The following is a 17,905-nucleotide window of genomic DNA, read 5'->3' on the forward strand; positions in this document are numbered from 1 at the left end:
GTTTACCGTTATATGATTTTTTTTACCAAAAATTTTAGCACCACCAAAGTTTTATGACTTCAACTTTTGAGCTTCATAAAAATGAAGCTTTCGGTGGCCGGGTGTTACCCTTCCATGTCAGTTTTAATCAAGCGTTGTACTACAGTACATGATATATAAGGCATGATGATGTTATAACATTTAAGGAATGACTGTAATATTTTTTCTGTCTATGAAGAAATAACATAAAAAATTTGGTGCACACTGAATAACGTGAGAGCGGGTTATTAAACAGTGTGCACCACATTTTTTATGTTATTTCGAATAGACAGAAAAAATATTATAGTCATTTCTTATAATTTAATTCTAAATTTCATTTTAATTCGTAGAAAACCATGAAAAAAAAGTCAATTTACAAATTTATCATTGTTGGGTTGATGTTTAGACGATGAATATATACATATATATGTAGGACTCTAAAGTGCGATTGGGACGCTAAAGTATGATGGTCACGCTAAAGTGCGATGATTTTTGCATAAGTGCAATTCTTCCATACGCTAAAGTGGGACATGTGGGATGGTCCTCGAAAGTATAGACGTAAGAAAAGTTGTTGGATTATGAAGTTAACAGTCATTTATACAAACTAAAACTGAACACGCCGGAAGACAAATTACAAATATTTTATTAAGAACTTCTGAACCAAATGTCAATGACTTAATTAGTTTATATCTAACCGTGCCTTGTTGGCTAGAGAAAATGTATTTTATTTCGGTAGCTGGAAGAACTTGTATCCTGCTGCCATTAACCATTTTGCTATAGGCCCAATAGATTTAAGTAGTATTCACATAGATGTCCTGTATCCTACTTTTATTGGTAATGGAATCAACAGATACATTTGAATCATTGTTTATGTTGCAGTTTATTTTGCAGTCCCCCTTAAAATGTTGTCCCTTTGATTGAAAAGTAACGTCGGCAAAGAAAAGGTACATGTTTTCATGCGTAAATTATAAATTGTCGGCTAAAACATTAGTTTGTACATTGCAGGAAAATATAACATTGATGTGTAGTCACTACAAAAATTGATAAAACTAAGCTTGGCGAACATTGCCTTTCTCTCTCATTTAAATGAAAGAGTAAACAAATAAATGCTACATATTCCAACAATAATCGAATTTTGTATTTGTAATTTATAACCTTGGACGATTGTAAAAAAAGAGGGACAGGTTCCCAAAAGTTATAAAACTACAACGTGTGAACGGCAAGCTACACCTATTATCACAATACTTAATACGCCCGAATTGTTCATTTACAAAATTATGGTATTTTGTGACACCTAAATTACCGTTTTATCAATTATAACGTGGTTGGTCTTTTAGCAGTTTAGAATCATTCACTTACATGACTTAAGACTACTGTTAAATTATAATGACTATCATATATGGTATACCTTAAAATACTAGATTTTGCGAAGGACTTTTTTTTAAATTGAATGTTCTTATCCTTTTTTTTTAAAGCCCCCGAACATTATCCTAATAGCCCTATTGTTCCATTGCATTTAAGCGTGATATACCATCTTACCTTAGCAAATAAACAACCATCGCACTTTAGCGTGAGACACCATCATACTTTAGCGTAGACCATCGCACTTTAGAGTGACCATTGCACTTTAGAGTACCATCGCACTTTAGAGTCCTACATACAATGTATATATATGCATTTAGTTTCTGCGCAAAGTCTCAAGAGTTTCACAGCTAGAGCCTTCTATAACGTATAATAGATTAAACTATTTTTACAAATAACAAACATATGTTATTACAGATTTAGAAAATTTAAGGCATCAAGATAGACAACTCATGAAAGTATCGTTAATAACACACCAAGCTTGTAACACTGCAAGTTATTTTCTGTAATAACCCTATAGAGTTATATCTCTGACTGGTGAAGATTTCAGTAATTTAGCATGACTTAATGATGCTAGTACCCGATAATATATGTGCATTATATTGTCAAAAACAGTCCTTATAATTTAGGTAGCAGAAGCATTCTACTTTCCAATAAATAACTAAAACTTTACATTTTAACAATTTTGTACACTGCTATATGTTGGGGCCAAAAAGGGGTCTTACTGGACCTTCTCCTTTAATTCTCTTTTATTTGACCAGACACATGACAAACACAAACATGAAAATCAAATCAAATCAAATATATTGACATGTATGTTGGCGTATACCATGTATACCGAGAAAATTGTATCGTTCAATTTGCCAAGTAAGGAAAAAGTAAAATTACAAAAATACTGAACTTGGAGAAAACTTCAAGAAGACAGTCCCTATAATCAAATGGCAAAATTAAAAGCTCATGCATATTAAATATAAGTCGCATCATTTTAGGTATTTATGGTATTGCAGTAAAATTGTAAAATTGGTTTTTACACTTGTTTTCTTTTTGGATTCGAGCGTCACTGATGAGTCTTTTGTAGCAATGTGTAGACGAAATGCGCATCTGGCGTATATACTAAATTTAGTCCTGGTATCTATGATGAGTTTATTTATGGGTAGTAAAATTAAATGAAGGATTTTTTTTAGTCAATCAATTTTTGGTTACAACACGTACATTGGTTAGCAAAATGGTTAGGTACAAACCTCAACACACATTTTTAACATGGTTAATTTCATTTGAGATGAATCAGATATATTTTTATGACAATTATTTTGGAATGACTGATACATATATTGTTTTTACTTTTATTTTTACAGTTACTGTCAATAAATAGCTCAACAGTATTAAGACTGACTGTTTAAATAACGAGAAGTGAAGAGTAGATTTCATACATGACAGAATGACTGAACCAGCAGAAGATAGACCACTAAAACGGACCATACCACCTGATTTACAGACACAAGTAGAAGAGATACAGAAAAAAATACCAAGAACCACAGGTATACAAAATATATTTAATGTTATCTAATTAATTAATTGAGTTAAAATGCATAATTAAGTTAATGTACTGGTCAGAATAAGAATAAAAAAATGACTGAACCAATGGAACACAGGCCATCAAAAAGAACAATGCCACCTCATATATAGACACAGTAGAAGAAATACAGAAAAAAGTAGCAAGAACAGGTATTGATCAGATTTTGTGTTACCGGTACATTTTACTCTGATTTTCATAATTGTTCAATCTAATTCAGTCATGTTTTTATGCCCCACCTACGATAGTAGAGGGGCATTATGTTTTCTGGTCTGTGGCTCCGTTCGTCCGTCCGTCTGTGCTTCCGTTCGTTCATCCGTCCGTTCAGGTTAAGGTTTTTAGTCAAGGTAGTTTTCGATGAAGCTGATGTCCAATCAACTTGAAACTTAGTACACTTGTTGCTTATGATATGATCTTTTTAATCTTAAAGCCAAATTAGACTTTTGACCCCAATTTCACGGTCCACTGAACATAGAAAATGAAAGTGGGAGTTTCAGGTTAAAGTTTTTGGTCAAGGTAGTTTTTGATGAAGCTGAAGTCCAATCAACTTGAAACTTAGTAAACTTGTTGCTTATGATATGATCTTTCTAATTTTAAGCCATATTAGACTTTTGACCCCAATTTAACCGTCCACTGAAAATAGAAAATGAAAGTGGGAGTTTCAGGTTAAAGTTTTTGGTCAAGGTAGTTTTTGATGAAGCTGAAGTCCAATCAACTTGAAACTTAGTACACTTGCTGCTTATGATATGATCCTTCTAATTTTAGGCCAAATTAAACTTTTGTCCCCAATTTCACAGTCCACTGAACATAGAAAATGAAAGTGGGAGTTTCAGGTTAAAGTTTTTGGTCAAGGTAGTTTTTGATGAAGCTGAAGTCCAATCAACTTGAAACTTAATACACTTGTTGCTTATGATATAGTCTTTCTAATTTTAAGCTATATTAGACTTTCGACCCCAATTTCACCGTCCACTGAACATAGAAAATGAAAATGGGAGTTTCAGGTTAAAGTTTTTGGTCAAGGTAGTTTTTGATGAAGCTGAAGTCCAATCAACTTGAAACTTAGTAAACTTGTTGCTTATGATATGATCTTTTTTAATTTTTAAGCCAAATTAGACTTTTGACCCCAATTTCACGGTCCACTGAACATAGAAAATGAAAGTGGGAGCTTCAGGTTAAAGTTTATGGTCAAGGTAGTTTTTGATGAAGCTTAAGTCCAATCAACTTGAAACTTAGTACACTTGTTGCTTATGATATGATCTTTTTAATCTTAAAGCCAAATTAGACTTTTGACCCCAATTTCACGGTCCACTGAACATAGAAAATGAAAGTGGGAGTTTCAGGTTAAAGTTTTTGGTCAAGGTAGTTTTTGATGAAGCTGAAGTCCAATCAACTTGAAACTTAGTAAACTTGTTGCTTATGATATGATCTTTCTAATTTTAAGCCATATTAGACTTTTGACCCCAATTTCACCGTCCATTGAACATAGAAAATGAAAATGGGAGTTTCAGGTTAAAGTTTTTGGTCAAGGTAGTTTTTGATGAAGCTGAAGTCCAATCAACTTGAAACTTAGTAAACTTGTTGCTTATGATATGATCTTTTTTAATTTTTAAGCCAAATTAGACTTTTGACCCCAATTTCACGGTCCACTGAACATAGAAAATGAAAGTGGGAGCTTCAGGTTAAAGTTTTTGGTCAAGGTAGTTTTTGATGAAGCTGAAGTCCAATCAACTTGAAACTTAGTACACTTGCTGCTTATGATATGATCCTTCTAATTTTAGGCCAAATTAAACTTTTGTCCCCAATTTCACAGTCCACTGAACATAGAAAATGAAAGTGGGAGTTTCAGGTTAAAGTTTTTGGTCAAGGTAGTTTTTGATGAAGCTGAAGTCCAATCAACTTGAAACTTAATACACTTGTTGCTTATGATATAGTCTTTCTAATTTTAAGCTATATTAGACTTTCGACCCCAATTTCACCGTCCACTGAACATAGAAAATGAAAATGGGAGTTTCAGGTTAAAGTTTTTGGTCAAGGTAGTTTTTGATGAAGCTGAAGTCCAATCAACTTGAAACTTAGTAAACTTGTTGCTTATGATATGATCTTTTTTAATTTTTAAGCCAAATTAGACTTTTGACCCCAATTTCACGGTCCACTGAACATAGAAAATGAAAGTGGGAGCTTCAGGTTAAAGTTTATGGTCAAGGTAGTTTTTGATGAAGCTTAAGTCCAATCAACTTGAAACTTAGTAAACTTGTTGCTTATGATATGATCTTTCTAATTTTAAGCCAAATTAAACTTTTGACCCCAATTTCACTGTCCACTGAACATAGAAAATGAAAGTGGGAGTTTCAGGTTAAAGTTTTTGGTCAAGGTAGGTTTTGATGAAGCTGAAGTCCAATCAACTTGAAACTTAGTACACTTGCTGCTTATGATATGATCCTTCTAATTTTAGGCCAAATTAAACTTTTGTCCCCAATTTCACAGTCCACTGAACATAGAAAATGAAAGTGGGAGTTTCAGGTTAAAGTTTTTGGTCAAGGTAGTTTTTGATGAAGCTGAAGTCCAATCAACTTGAAACTTAGTAAACTTGTTGCTTATGATATGATCTTTTTTAATTTTTAAGCCAAATTAGACTTTTGACCCCAATTTCACGGTCCACTGAACATAGAAAATGAAAGTGGGAGCTTCAGGTTAAAGTTTATGGTCAAGGTAGTTTTTGATGAAGCTTAAGTCCAATCAACTTGAAACTTAGTAAACTTGTTGCTTATGATATGATCTTTCTAATTTTAAGCCAAATTAAACTTTTGACCCCAATTTCACTGTCCACTGAACATAGAAAATGAAAGTGGGAGTTTCAGGTTAAAGTTTTTGGTCAAGGTAGTTTTTGATGAAGCTTAAGTCCAATCAACTTGAAACTTAGTAAACTTGTTGCTTATGATATGATCTTTCTAATTTTAAGCCAAATTAAACTTTTGACCCCAATTTCACTGTCCACTGAACATAGAAAATGAAAGTGGGAGTTTCAGGTTAAAGTTTTTGGTCAAGGTAGGTTTTGATGAAGCTGAAGTCCAATCAACTTGAAACTTAGTACACTTGCTGCTTATGATATGATCCTTCTAATTTTAGGCCAAATTAAACTTTTGTCCCCAATTTCACAGTCCACTGAACATAGAAAATGAAAGTGGGAGTTTCAGGTTAAAGTTTTTGGTCAAGGTAGTTTTTGATGAAGCTGAAGTCCAATCAACTTGAAACTTAATACACTTGTTGCTTATGATATAGTCTTTCTAATTTTAAGCTATATTAGACTTTCGACCCCAATTTCACCGTCCATTGAACATAGAAAATGAAAATGGGAGTTTCAGGTTAAAGTTTTTGGTCAAGGTAGTTTTTGATGAAGCTGAAGTCCAATCAACTTGAAACTTAGTAAACTTGTTGCTTATGATATGATCTTTTTTAATTTTTAAGCCAAATTAGACTTTTGACCCCAATTTCACGGTCCACTGAACATAGAAAATGAAAGTGGGAGCTTCAGGTTAAAGTTTATGGTCAAGGTAGTTTTTGATGAAGCTTAAGTCCAATCAACTTGAAACTTAGTACACTTGTTGCTTATGATATGATCTTTTTAATCTTAAAGCCAAATTAGACTTTTGACCCCAATTTCACGGTCCACTGAACATAGAAAATGAAAGTGGGAGTTTCAGGTTAAAGTTTTTGGTCAAGGTAGTTTTTGATGAAGCTGAAGTCCAATCAACTTGAAACTTAGTAAACTTGTTGCTTATGATATGATCTTTCTAATTTTAAGCCATATTAGACTTTTGACCCCAATTTAACCGTCCACTGAAAATAGAAAATGAAAGTGGGAGTTTCAGGTTAAAGTTTTTGGTCAAGGTAGTTTTTGATGAAGCTGAAGTCCAATCAACTTGAAACTTAGTACACTTGCTGCTTATGATATGATCCTTCTAATTTTAGGCCAAATTAAACTTTTGTCCCCAATTTCACAGTCCACTGAACATAGAAAATGAAAGTGGGAGTTTCAGGTTAAAGTTTTTGGTCAAGGTAGTTTTTGATGAAGCTGAAGTCCAATCAACTTGAAACTTAATACACTTGTTGCTTATGATATAGTCTTTCTAATTTTAAGCTATATTAGACTTTCGACCCCAATTTCACCGTCCACTGAACATAGAAAATGAAAATGGGAGTTTCAGGTTAAAGTTTTTGGTCAAGGTAGTTTTTGATGAAGCTGAAGTCCAATCAACTTGAAACTTAGTAAACTTGTTGCTTATGATATGATCTTTTTTAATTTTTAAGCCAAATTAGACTTTTGACCCCAATTTCACGGTCCACTGAACATAGAAAATGAAAGTGGGAGCTTCAGGTTAAAGTTTATGGTCAAGGTAGTTTTTGATGAAGCTTAAGTCCAATCAACTTGAAACTTAGTAAACTTGTTGCTTATGATATGATCTTTCTAATTTTAAGCCAAATTAAACTTTTGACCCCAATTTCACTGTCCACTGAACATAGAAAATGAAAGTGGGAGTTTCAGGTTAAAGTTTTTGGTCAAGGTAGGTTTTGATGAAGCTGAAGTCCAATCAACTTGAAACTTAGTACACTTGTTGCTTATGATATGATCTTTCTAATTTTAAGCCAAATTAAACTTTTTCCCCAATTTCACAGTCCACTGAACATAGAAAATGAAAGTGGGAGTTTCAGGTTAAAGTTTTTGGTCAAGGTAGTTTTTGATGAAGCTGAAGTCCAATCAACTTGAAACTTAGTACACTTGTTGCTTATGATATGATCCTTCTAATTTTAAGCTATATTAAACTTTTGACCCCAATTTCACGGTCCACTGAACATAGAAAATGAAAGTTGGAGTTTCAGGTTAAAGTTTTTGGTCAAGGTAGTTTTTGATGAAGCTGAAGTCCAATCAACTTGAAACTTAGTAAACTTGTTGCTTATGATGTGATCTTTTTAATTTTTAAGCCAGATTAGACTTTTGACCCCAATTTCACGGTCCACTGAACATAGAAAATTGAAAGTGGGAGTTTCAGGTTAAAGTTTTTGGTCAAGATAAAATTGAAGTCCAATCAACTTGAAACTTAGTACATATGTTCCCTATAGTATAATCTTTCAAATTTTAATGCCAAATTAGATTATTACCCAATTTCACGGTCCATGGAACATGGTAAAGGATAGTGCGAGTGGGGCATCCATGTACTTTTGACACATTCTTGTTTTATTATCATGTTTACCATGTTTTTGAAATAGCTCTGATTAAGATTCTTACAAAAATGTCAGAAGTCTCTATACTATTAAACGAGAAGACCTCATTTTGTGTGTCGCTTCTCTTCCTTCCACAATAAAAGAATCATAATGCCTCTGTGTTCTTTAGGTAACATGCATAGTCGCATTTGTCATCCATTCTTATGATTATTCAGATTGAGTTATTTTGGGAGAAAAATGACATAACAGATGTCCGGATATTGTTTCCCTTATCAGACTGACTTTTAGTCATAGATAAAACTTCTGGGTAAACCATGCACAAGAACAACCAATCGTATGATAGATTACAAAAATGAAAAATAAACAAGCCAATCAGAGCGTTCTCCATAGCATGGGTTTTAGATCGCAAAAACCACAACTATTATACCTCCTTAGAGACAATTATGTTTTCGCGTTTATCCACCTGTAAACTACGATTATACTACTATCTGACTATAATATACAGAGACTCTCTGTATTATGTCTACTTTTTCTGAAATATTTACTATATAAGAGGTCATAATAGTTGCATATATATTGAAATAAGTAAAAGTTTTTAACATGTGGAAACAAGAATGTGTCCATAGTATACGGATGCCACATTGGCACTATAATTTACTATGTTTTATGAGTTGACCGTGAAACGTGGTAAAATCTCTAATTTGACATTATAATTAGAAAAAATCATATCATAGGGAACATATTTACTAAGTTTCGAGTTGGTTGGACTTCAACTTCATCAAAAACTACCTGGACAAAAACTTTAATCTGAAGCAGGACAGACGGACGGACGAACAAACGGACGAACAGACTAGAAAACATAATTCCCATTAATGGGGCATACAAATTTATTGTTGAAAGTGAAAACTTTAACCTGAAGCCGGACACAAGGACGGACGAACGAACGGACGGAAGAACAGACTAGAAAACATAATTCCCATAAAAGTTTAATGTTGAAAGTGAAAGAAGTGATTTGGCCAAAATGAATTTTAGTAGGGTAGAGATTAGAGGGAGGCAGGACTTATTCGGGACGTCAGGATCGGGTGTTTTTAAGCTCGGGATTTCGGGATTGATCTTTACGGGATGCGGGAACATTTTTTTTTTAATTTCAGGATATCAATGTCGAGACATGAATTTCGTTAAAATACGCACCTCGGGATTTCATGTTTTTAAGCCCGGGATTTCGGGATCAGGGCCACTGAGACTACCCCTCAAATGAGCCTTAGTAATTTATACGAGATTCAAATCCTACCATTTGCATGTTAATAGGGCTCTGAAAAGGAAAAGCACTGATGGATTGTCCTAGAAGCACATTTTATTAGAATTATTATAATAATGGTCTATAAGCAGTTTCATGTATTTCATGTTTGAAGCGGTGCAAATTTTTGATTTAATTTGACTTTTACCAAAAAAATGCATTGTTGCAAAGGGGAAGAATAATTGTGGTATAAGGCCAGAAACACGTAAAATAATTGAACTTAACAGAAAAGAAACACATAACGGACTTTGAAAAAAGGGAGAGGGCTTTTGATACCTTATATGAAATTCTCCAGTCATAATATCTTTTACAAAAATTCATCCTACAACAGTTTACATGCTGTATGTGCCCGCGATTTCGCTGGTGTGTTCTAGTTGTTATTATATGTTAAATGGTTCGCTACTGACCCCCCAAGGATCCATAGAGGGTAAGTAAAATTCATAGGGGTGAGGCCAGAGGACGAATTCCCTATTGATTTTAATTACCCTCTATGGTTCGTATGGGGTCAGTAACAAACTGTATAACGAATTTATCGACGCTTGACCTTTTCTGCTGCTTTTTGTGGGAAAATAAACAATGAAACACAATAACATTAATAGATGACATCAATATTAACAGTAGACATGACCCCATATGAAATTTGCTAACCCCCTACGGTAAGGGGTCACCATGTAACTGCTTTAAACCAATCAAAACCTGGTGATTTAACCTCAGTGCTTTTTATTAATATAGGCAGTATCTGTGTGTACCGACATGCGTTGACGCGTACCTGCAACCGATTTTATAATAAACTGTCATATGATTGGGAATGAAACGTGAAAGATAAACGAAAATGATCAGTTATATTCTGATTTTGTTTATTTCACATTTAATTCCCGATCCAATGACACAGATCAAATGACATGAAATTATAAAACTGGATGTGGGTACGAGTAGCCTACGAACATAAATTTGGCTGCCTATGTATATTTAACACTATATATGATACAAACACAGAATAAACAAAACGAATTTAGGGAATTTTTGCTGTTTTTGGTTATTATCTTGAATATTATTATAGATAGAGATAAACTGTAAACAGCAATAATATTCAGCATAGTAAGATTTACAAATAAGTCAACAGGACCAAAATGGTCAGTTGACCCCTTTAGGAGTTATTGACCTTTATAGTCAATGTTTAACCATTTTTCGTAAATCTTAGTTATCTTTTACAAAAATCTTCTCCTCTGAAACTACTGGGCCAAATTTAACCAAACTTGGCCACAATCATCATTGGAGTATCTTGTTTAAAACATGTGTCCAGTGACCCGGCAAAACAACCAAGATGGCTGCCATAGCTAAAAATAGAACATAGGGATAAAATGCAGTTTTTGGCTTATAACTAGTGTTGTCAAATCGTACACTTTTTCCTAACCGGTTACTCAGATAATTGTTAGACCGATTAATCGGTTAACCGGAAGTTTAAGTTGGTGTTTGAAAGCTTTATCAATAGTACCCTAAACATAGATAAGATGAGGTATGAGTGTCAATTTGACAACCTTTCATCAAAGTCATAAATTTACGCTTATGGAATTAAAGTTTGTCCTTTGGCATTATAAGGCTTGTCTGTGAGGATTCCTAGCGAAGTTTGACTTTTAATAATCGGATACACCGTATCAACTATATAGAGGTTGTACCAACTTCAGATTGAAAAAGAAAAAAAAAACTTCTTGATCTCGTAGAATTGAATATGTCTGAAACCGTTTATTCTTTCATTTTCTCTTGTTGTCTCCGAAAATAATGTGGAGCGTTTCAATTTGAAATGAGTAATCATTAAAAAAAAGAAGATGTGGTATGATTGCCAATGAGACAATTCTCCACAAGAGACCAAAATGACACAGAAATGAACAACTATAGGTGCCCGTACACCATGTTTCTTTACTTTGTTTGCTTGTTTCTTTAAGTATGTTACTCGTACTATCATGTATACATTGAGTACATTCACATTGATTTGCATTCCTTAATTTTTTAGTTAGCAGTTCGTTAAAAATAAGACTAAGCCTAGCACTACGGAGGTTGCACATTTAGATGTAGGTTTACACAATATTAGATCAAAAACGAAATAATGAAGTAATTAGTAAAATTTAATCGCATCACTGATTTAAAGTTACTGTTAAAAAAACATGTAATACTAATTATGTTTCTTTAAGATCCTGCCCGAGCTCTAATTAATTTTATGTTTTTAGGATTAACAATAGCAATCAATATACTGGACAATTGATCTGTCAAATTAATTACCACGACAACATTTTTTAAATAAAACATAACTATTTATTGATTTCAATGCAAATTTATATCAAATCTATCGAAATTGAAAAAAAGTCCAGTTAACCGGTTAGCGTTTTTGGTATTCGGTATTCGGTCGTTTGACCAGTTAACTGGTTAACCGGTTAATCGTTGACAACACTACTTATAACTCAAAAACCAAAGCATTTAGAGCAAATCTATTAGTAGAAAAAGTGTTTATTAGGTCAAGATCTATCTGCCCTGAAATTTTCAGATGAATCAGACAACTGGTTGTTGGGTTGCTGCCCCTGAATTGGTAATTTTAAGGAAATTTTGCTGTTTTTGGTTATTATCTTGAATATTATTGTAGAAAGAGATAAACTGTAAACAGCAAAAATGTTCAGCAAAGTCAGATTTACAAATAAATCAACAGGACCAAAATGGTCAGTTGATCCCTTTAGGAGTTATTGCCCTTTATAGTCAATTTTTAACCATTTTTCGTAAATCTTAGTTATCTTTCACAAGAATGAATTTTGATACACAACAATATAAAAAAGAAGATGTGGTATGATTGCCAATATGATACAACTGACCACAAAAGACCAAAATGACACATGTTAGCGGGATCCAAACCCTCCCCCTAACCTGGGACAGTGGTATAACAGTACAACATAAGAACGAACTATAAAAAATCAGTTGAAAAAGGCTTAACTCATCAGATGGACAAAAATACAAGTGGACGTTGCCAGGAACTTATACATCCTGACACAAAAAGACACAATGAACAGATCTGAGAGTACTGGCAGTTATCTGACAGCTAGTTCAAAGCCACTAATAACTAATAAAAAAATCATGTATCTAAGACTAAACTTTCAATGCACAAGTGGCATTCTGACTTTCTATCCGACAGGTTTTCATGAGTCAATATTTGTGTTTCTATAATTTAATCCAGTTGTAATACTCATTTGTGAACTCTTAATCTACAGAAAAGATGATTATCTCAGATAATGTGTGCAAAATATGTTGTATAAATGACCCTCGTCTAACGCCCTGTTTGGATCAAGTTAAATGACATTATAAAGTGATTTTAATACAAATTTAATGAAATCCTTATTATGGACCTTAACTTTTATGTACCAAGCAAGCTCCTCATTAAATAATAAGGATTTCATTAAATTTGTAGTAAAAGCACTTTATAATGTCTTTTATACCTGTTTCATTTCACATAATATCTTTAAAACTTTTCTTCTGTAGGATAGCTAGTGGTTCAAGTATAAGCCTATTGCGACTAAAAGTGCTAGCAATTTTTCACCAAAAATTGAAAAATGTTTTCATCTGACCATACTGTCTGCAAAAAAAGTTGAATAAAAGAGTCCTTTTGTGCTCATATCTATTGTATCATGTAACCTGAGTACAGAAATGATGTAAAAGACACAAATTTTTATTTCCTATAACTTCAGTATGCATTTTTAAATGTAAATACGTGCTACGGCCTAAATTGACCCTAAATTATTTTCAGTCTTACTTGGCCTAAGACCCTTTTAAACTAATATGATATACTATTTGTAATTTTTCTTTCTATCTAAAGCACACTAAATACACATATATGTAAGGATTATTTATAACCAAAAAACTTAACAAATTTAAAATTGCTGGAAAATATTACATCTTCATGTAAGGCCCCCTTCATTGAAAAGCCTCAATTTTTAGGCGCAGGCTCATATGAATTTGACTTTTGAATAATTATACTAAGTCTGATAGATCAAATGAGTATTGTATTGCTTTTAATACATGAAATATTATTGAGAAAGCGCAGGTGGGATTTTTTTTATTTTCATTTATTGTCCAAAAGAAATGAACTACGAAATATACTGTGTACTCGGACCATATTAATAATTATAATTAATATTTTAAAAAAAATATTTCAAAACTAACCAGGGTCGTTTCTAAGAAAGGGACGTAGTAAAAATTAAATTGGCATTGAACTTTTTTTTCAAAGTCGAAATTTTGACATTTCAAATCTTAAAATCTTGAGTAATCAATTGTTTTCACTTATTGCAATAATTTCCAGGAACATTTCATGTTTAATTCCCGATGCAATGACATGAAATTATAAAACCGGATGTGGGTAAGTGACCTACATGTACGAAGACAAATTTGGCTACGCTTCCCCGCATGCGGGTATGGACACTGTCTATATATATTTAACACTATGATATAAACAAAAGGGACTGGCTATGGTTATGTTGAAAACATAACATTGACAAAAAATTGTTATAACAAAATTAATTAAGACTAATTGCTTGAAAGCAAGGTTGAGTTGGGAACCAATTAATTACTGATGTAACAATAATAAGTTTTTCTATAAGTTAACATAACACATGCAACATGAATTATATGTTAGATTTATTAAAACTTTCACAGATTTTGGTTTTGTTGGTTATATATAATTATTTATATTCTGATAATTATAACATTTTACCAAATAATGTTTAAAAACAGCTTTAAGTATATATTCTTTATTGTTCTTCACAGAATGTCTCTCACATTACAAATGTTTAACAACTCCAATTTCATTTCTTTGTTTTTATGCATGTCTGTGATAGTTCTATAAGAGGGGTATTAACTTTTGTCTGTGTGTTTCTCTCTCTGTATGTTATTGCTTCCATGCATTAGAAAATGATATGTGTATTCAGCCATCCAATATCAGGTTAAAGATTTGGTTTAAGGTTATTTGGAAATTCAGAACAGGCACATGCAAAATGTGGAAGTTAAACATGTTTGCAGGCGACCAACCAACCACTATAACCTTGGATAGTGGTGCAACAACAGATTATACATGTTTTATAAGAACAAACTATAGAAATCAGTTGAAAAAGGCTTGTTTCACAAATATCTTAAGATAGAAATTAATTGTTAGTTGAACAATTGAGTATTCTGAAAATCAATTTTATAGTCATTAGATTTATATGTGAAACACAGACCTAGTCCTGTACATGGTATAGGGAGATAATCAAACTTACTTAGATTTGTATGTGAAACACAGACCTAGTCCTGTACATTGTAAGGGAGATAATCAAACTTACTTAGATTTGTATGTGAAACACAGACCTAGTCCTGTACATTGTAAGGGAGATAATCAAACTTACTTAGATTTGTATGTGAAACACAGACCTAGTCCTGTACATTGTAAGGGAGATAATCAAACTTACTTAGATTTGTATGTGAAACACAGACCTAGTCCTGTACATTGTAAGGGAGATAATCAAACTTACTTAGATTTGTATGTGAAGCACAGACCTAGTCCTGTACATTGTAAGGGAGATAATCAAACTTACTTAGATTTGTATGTGAAACACAGACTTAGTCCTGTACATTGTAAGGGAGATAATCAAACTTACTTAGATTTGTATGTGAAACACAGACCTAGTCCTGTACATTGTAAGGGAGATAATCAAACTTACTTAGATTTGTATGTGAAGCACAGACCTAGTCCTGTACATTGTAAGGGAGATAATCAAACTTACTTAGATTTGTATGTGAAACACAGACTTAGTCCTGTACATTGTAAGGGAGATAATCAAACTTACTTAGATTTGTATGTGAAACACAGACCTAGTCCTGTACATTGTAAGGGAGATAATCAAACTTACTTAGATTTGTATGTGAAACACAGACCTAGTCCTGTACATTGTAAGGGAGATAATCAAACTTACTTAGATTTGTATGTGAAACACAGACCTAGTCCTGTACATTGTAAGGGAGATAATCAAACTTACTTAGATTTGTATGTGAAACACAGACCTAGTCCTGTACATTGTAAGGGAGATAATCAAACTTACTTAGATTTGTATGTGAAACACAGACCTAGTCCTGTACATGGTAAAGGGAGATAATCAAACTTACTTAGATTTGTATGTGAAACACAGACCTAGTCCTGTACATTGTAAGGGAGATAATCAAACTTACTAAGATTTGTATGTGAAACACAGACCTAGTCCTGTACATGGTATAGGGAGATAATCAAACTTACTTAGATTTGTATGTGAAACACAGACCTAGTCCTGTACATTGTAAGGGAGATAATCAAACTTACTTAGATTTGTATGTGAAACACAGACCTAGTCCTGTACATGGTATAGGGAGATAATCAAACTTACTTAGATTTGTATGTGAAACACAGACCTAGTCCTGTACATGGTCATGTTGGTGTAGGGAGATAATCATGATAATCAAACTTACTTAATTTTTCATTTATGTATGTAGGCCCACCAGATGATTTAGATGACAGAAGAAAAAGATGGTTAATAGTGGGTATCTGTCTTCATACAATCATATCTCCAATACTGAGGACATATGTTGTACCTGTTGTCACAAAACTTTGTTATTCATTAACAAGTCTGAACAAAATTCATAAACAAACATATGGAAGTTTTCTGAGAAGATACTCACCTACCAATACAGAACTAAATTATGAAGCAATTAACAATAACAAAACTTTGTATGGACGGAATAGAGCCAGATATGATTACCGAGTCAAGAGTGCCGTGGATTTATCCCGATTGTTCCTCAAGACATACATGGCACAATTCACAGCATTTGATGACTCGTGTGATTCATCTGCCCTTCTTGGAATCATTGTTAACATTGACAGATTCTCACCAGTTGTACAGGCTAATGCTAAAAAGGTAATTAAACAATAAATTTAAATTATGCATCATATTAAACAAAAAACATTCTCTGTTTTGTGCTGTCATGATGGTAAAGAAGTCAAGGCCAGTTCAAGTAAAGGATATCCATATACAGTTAGACCTGCATTAACATATAAAAATCTGGCTTGTGAGAGGAGAAAACGTATTTCAATTGAGGTTTAAACTGCATACGTAATTACCACAAAAGAATGGATGACACCGAAGTTGCAGGTTTTACTGTAATTATAAACTCACCAAAGATTATACTAGGGGGGATTTTTCAGTTTCCTGATAATAACTCAAAAATGCTTTGATCAGTTTTCATGTTACTTTGGTGACTTTTTAATATCTATACTGAAATAAGCTGCTTTTTTAGCTCATGCGGACTGAAGGGCTAATTGACCTTTTCTCCTCACTTGGTCAATGGTGTCTGGCATCCATTGTCATCATACGTAGTCGTTTACTTTTACAAAAATCTTCTCCTTTGAAGCTTGGTCACAATCATCATTTGGATATCTAGTTTATAAAATGTGTTCGATGACCTCGTCTGCCAACCAAGATGACTGACATGACTAAAAATAGAACATAAGGGTTAAATGCCATAGGCGGATCCAAGGGGGCCCCCCCCCCTTTCGTGGGAAAAATTTGGTTGATTATATAGGAAATCATTGAAGCATGACTGGAGCGAGCTCCCTCTTAGGTCAGTCAGCGGGCCCCCCCTTAGGAAAAGTTCTGGATCCGCCACTGAATGCAAGTTTTTTTCTATTTTGAAAACAGTACAAAAAGAGAAAATCTGACATATGCAAAAATTTTAAGAATGTGAAGCTCTACCAATGGTTTTGTACTTCAAAACTGTCAGAAAACTTCTTATAGGAGTTCTTCCATTTAAATGACAAATTTTACCATTTTAATAATAAAAAAAAAATTCTATAAAATCTTGAAAACTATAATAGATAGGGAGAAACTTTAAATTGTAGAAAGGATCAGCAAATTAAGTTCTACAAATAGATATACATGTTCAAAATAGTCAGTCGACTCCTTGCATGCCTTATGAGGATTATTGCCCTTTGATGACAATATTTACAATTTGTTTGCGTTATTGCCTTATATATATATCGTAAATAGACAGACAGATAGAAACTTAAATAAGCAAAAGTGATCAGCAAGACAGGATCTACTAATAAGTCAATTGTTGACCATATAGTTATTAGACTGTCACTCTCTATAAGGAGTCAGGATTTTGTGTTTTGGGCAAAAATTGAAGAAGTTAGAGAGAAACTAAACAGAATAAATGATCAGAAATCTAAGGTAAAAAACACAGATTTTTGTCATGAAATCTATTCTCATCTACAATGGTGTAGTATTTTTTGTTGAATATGCAAATGATACAGATAGACCAAGGTTCACAACACTGGCTCTTTAGAATTGCTAATTTCTTTTTGTATTAGTCCCCTACCAACTAAGTTGAAGGGGAATTTA

The 17,905-nt window shown here is 33.1% G+C and overlaps 1 protein-coding gene across 1 annotated transcript in view; it reads left to right on the forward strand.

Annotated features, from left to right (window-relative positions):
- The window catches only part of LOC143059764 (uncharacterized), a 51,143-nt gene that overhangs the window by 15,285 nt on the left and 17,953 nt on the right, over positions 1-17,905 (forward strand). The window contains exons 2-3 of the mRNA XM_076233322.1: positions 2,736-2,918; positions 16,002-16,423. Coding sequence (XP_076089437.1) covers positions 2,819-2,918; positions 16,002-16,423 — 522 coding nt within the window. The 5' untranslated portion in view covers positions 2,736-2,818. The remainder of the gene's footprint in view (positions 1-2,735; positions 2,919-16,001; positions 16,424-17,905) is intronic.

The sequence above is a fragment of the Mytilus galloprovincialis genome, chromosome 14 (genome assembly GCF_965363235.1).
Source record: "Mytilus galloprovincialis chromosome 14, xbMytGall1.hap1.1, whole genome shotgun sequence".
NCBI classification, from domain to species: domain Eukaryota; kingdom Metazoa; phylum Mollusca; class Bivalvia; order Mytilida; family Mytilidae; genus Mytilus; species Mytilus galloprovincialis.